General features: G+C 32.8%; 1 protein-coding gene across 1 annotated transcript; it reads left to right on the top strand.

Annotated features, from left to right (window-relative positions):
- The first annotated feature begins 290 nt into the window (after positions 1 to 290).
- LOC145261179 (uncharacterized) lies at positions 291 to 707 on the top strand. Its single transcript, XM_080119500.1, has one exon. It carries the CDS (start codon positions 291 to 293, stop codon positions 705 to 707), a length of 417 nt encoding a protein of 138 aa, XP_079975626.1.
- Positions 708 to 3,540: the final 2,833 nt, after the last annotated feature.

Here is a 3,540-nt window from a genome sequence, read left to right on the forward strand (position 1 = left end):
GGACTTGATGGCCTGCCCTATTGAGGTTGTCACACATGCTTGCGCTGATTCCGATGGATGTGTTCAACCATTGGTTTGACGAGTGTTCTATATATGGCCAAGGCATCACGAGAGTGATGAAATTGCTGAGGAAGAGACGGGCATAATATAGAGAGAAAGTAGATGACTACAGGAACATAACTATTAAAATTTTGGTCAAGATCCTATCAAACCAGTTGCAGGGTGTTATTAAAGAGTTGATTGAGCCCGAGTGGAACTACACTATGGAGGGGAGATCTATTCAGAACATCATGCGCCTGATCCGTACGATTATAGAGATAGGGATTGATAACACAGAAGTTATGCTGATAAACTCAAATCAGTACAAAGCTTTCAACAGGGTTGACCATCGCTTTCTGGCATCAGTTTTAGAGATCGCCGGTTTTCAACCGAACTTCCAAAAATGGATCTCCATACTGTATTGCAAGTTGATGGCAGTTGTACAGGTTAATGGAATGCATTCGGAATATAATGTTATCTTCCAGTCAGTACGTCAGGGATGTCCGCTGTCGCCCCTGCTCTACACCCTTGCATTGGAACAGTTAATTTGCAACCTGAAGTGCAAGGAGACAAGTTCAGTCATTCGCGGAATTGTTTTGCCTAGAAAAGCTCCAGTCAGAGTTTCTGTGCTCAGCGATGACATCACCGTCCTTTTATGGTGCTTCTGAGACATCGAGATTGCTACAGAGCCGCTCACTCCTTATGAAACAATCATAGAGGCCAAAACCAGCCTGTAGTTAGGTGCTTGGAGTGGTGACGCTACCCTCCCAGCTCCTTTCAACTGGACAGCTGTCCCACTTTGAATCCTTTTTACATAGTCACTGCCATTCTCAATATATATTTTGATAGTAATTCATTAACATATCTCTGATTCTGATGTACGTCTATGGCAGATAGTGTATTATGAGCAAGTGTAGAAAATGTATGTGTAATTTTGCTTGGCGTGTTTTTCATGCATGCAAATGTATACGGTCTTATCTGTCAGTTTTTCTCCGTACTTTAGTGACAAACATATTCGATGAAATATCCGCCGTATTTTCGATAATGATCAATTTCTTTGTGTTTATAAAACAAATTTATTATGACAATTCGAGATCGTCAATTATGGAGAGAGAGAGAGAGAGAGAGAGAGAGAGAGAGAGAGAGAGAGAGAGAGAGAGAGAGAGAGAGAGAGAGAAAGAGAGAGATGAATGCAGAGGTGACGGGCGACTCATGCGATCGTCTGCCGTCTTGTCTCATGCTTCTCTAACCTATCTTTGCGTTACTCGTTTATTTATATTGACCGAATTCTTTTGTTCCTTTGTTTAGCGTCTGAAGTCAACATATCAGTCATATGTATTTGGTGGAATGTATTTAAATCACAGGCCGGTTCTTTTTCTCGATTTACTATTCCTGAGAACCCATTTTTTTCCGGGATTTTAACTGTTTAGAATTACAATAAAATGTTTTTTTTTTCTAAGAATAAGTATTTTTATAACGGAAGTCTCAGACCCCTCCCATTTAAAAAAAAAATTATTTCTTAAAAAAAAAATCCTATAATATTATTCGGTTTTCTAAATTTTCAAATTAATAATCTGTATTATGTACGTACCCGTGACGAAAAAAGAAAAAAATATATCGCACACGAAAAAAAAAAAAAAAAAAAATCACGTAAATTGAGCAAGTAGTTTTATTTTTTATAAAGAAAATCATTTTAAAGCGAGTTTGAGTTTCCCTCTCCCCATGTTAAGAATAGCTTTGTGAAATCTCACAACTTTGAATTGTTTGAAGGTATCTTCTTTGTTTTTTCATACTATTTTCAAGCTGATTTCGGAGAGATCGTCGCTAGTAGTCATAAATGAGTTTTTTTAATTTAAAAATAAAACTCCTGGATCAATTTACGCGATTTTTAGTGTACTACATGTTCCTTCTGACACGAGTATGCGCACCATATACGTTTTCCTTTGTTTTATTACGGGTGGAACTTCTAGACAAGTACAGTGAAAATAATCAGTTCTTTTTAAATCGCAATAAATTTACATTATATATATATATATATATATATATATATATATATATATATATATATATATATATATATAGAACTACTTTAATAGCCCACCAAACGGCGAGTAATTTATTTGTACTCAAATGAATGCACATTGACCTTTATTATAGAGTGGAGGATAAGTGGTATGTTCAGAACGGCCGTTATACTTTCGCATCGAATCATACACTAGCATCCGTATAGAAAGGCTTTTTTGCTGAATAAAATATCAGTCTCCGGTATCCTCATTCTGTTATTGTTGATACGGTTCCAGAATACCTTTATTACAAGAAAAGGAAAATGGCAAAAGAATCTGATAGTTAGAAAAAGAACAACAGACAGGTTGAAAGCGAAAGGTTCTTTAAGAATCTTCGCCAAAACAACATAGAATCCACCCATCTGGTGCGAATACACATCTATCCTTTAAAAGAACTGCTGCAATTATCTGAAAGTATGGACGCCAAGGAAAACAGTCGCTCCGCAAAGACCGGCACTAGAAATTATAAATTAAGTACAAGACACGTTACCTGCGTATATTATTTAATTGAAATTCATTATTGAGATGTGTATTGTTTTATTAATTTTATTTAGTGCGAATAATTATCTTCACCAAATAAAATATGGGCGATTTTCTAAGAAAAAAAGATCTTCAAGGTGAAGACACTAGCTAACCATCTTATCGTTTTTTTTTTAATTAAACAACACATATACAGAGATAGCAAGAAATTACTTTAGGTTTAATAATTTATTATTTGATATTCATAAACTACTTTATTATTTTTGATATTCATAAACGACTTTATTATTTTTGATATTCATAAATGACTTTATTATTTTTGATATTCATAAACGACTTTATTATTTTTGATATTCATAAGTGACTTTATCATTTTTTATATTCATAAACGACTTTATTATTTTTGATATTCATAAGTGACTTTATTATTTTTGATATTCATAAATGACTTTATCATTTTTGATATTCATAAACGATTTTATTATTTTTGATATTCATAAACGACTTTATTATTTTTGATATTCATAAACGACTTTATTATTTTTGATATTCATAAACGACTTTATTATTTTTGATATTCATAAACGACTTTAATATTTTTGATATTCATAAACGACTTTATTATTTTTGATATTCATAAACGACTTTATTATTTTTGATATTCATAAACGACTTTATTATTTTTGATATTCATAAACGACTTTATTATTTTTGATATTCATAAACGACTTTATTATTTTTGATATTCATAAACGACTTTATTATTTTTGATATTCATAAATGACTTTATTATTTTTGATATTCATAAACGACTTTATTATTTTTGATATTCATAAATAACTTTATTCCTCACTAGCTATACCCGCTAACCGGCGTTACCCGTTGGAAGCGTGTCCAACCCCCCTTAAAAAGTTATAGTACGGTTGTTGTTATTGTTGTTGCCCCACGTTCTATTGCT

This window comes from Euprymna scolopes, chromosome 37, assembly GCF_053919585.1.
Source record: "Euprymna scolopes isolate OS-2025 chromosome 37, ASM5391958v1, whole genome shotgun sequence".
NCBI lineage: Eukaryota > Metazoa > Mollusca > Cephalopoda > Sepiida > Sepiolidae > Euprymna > Euprymna scolopes.

Coding starts and splice junctions, on each gene's coding strand:
- LOC145261179 (XM_080119500.1), top strand. CDS start 291: ATGCGCCTGATCCGTACGATTATAGAGATAGGGATTGATAACACAGAA.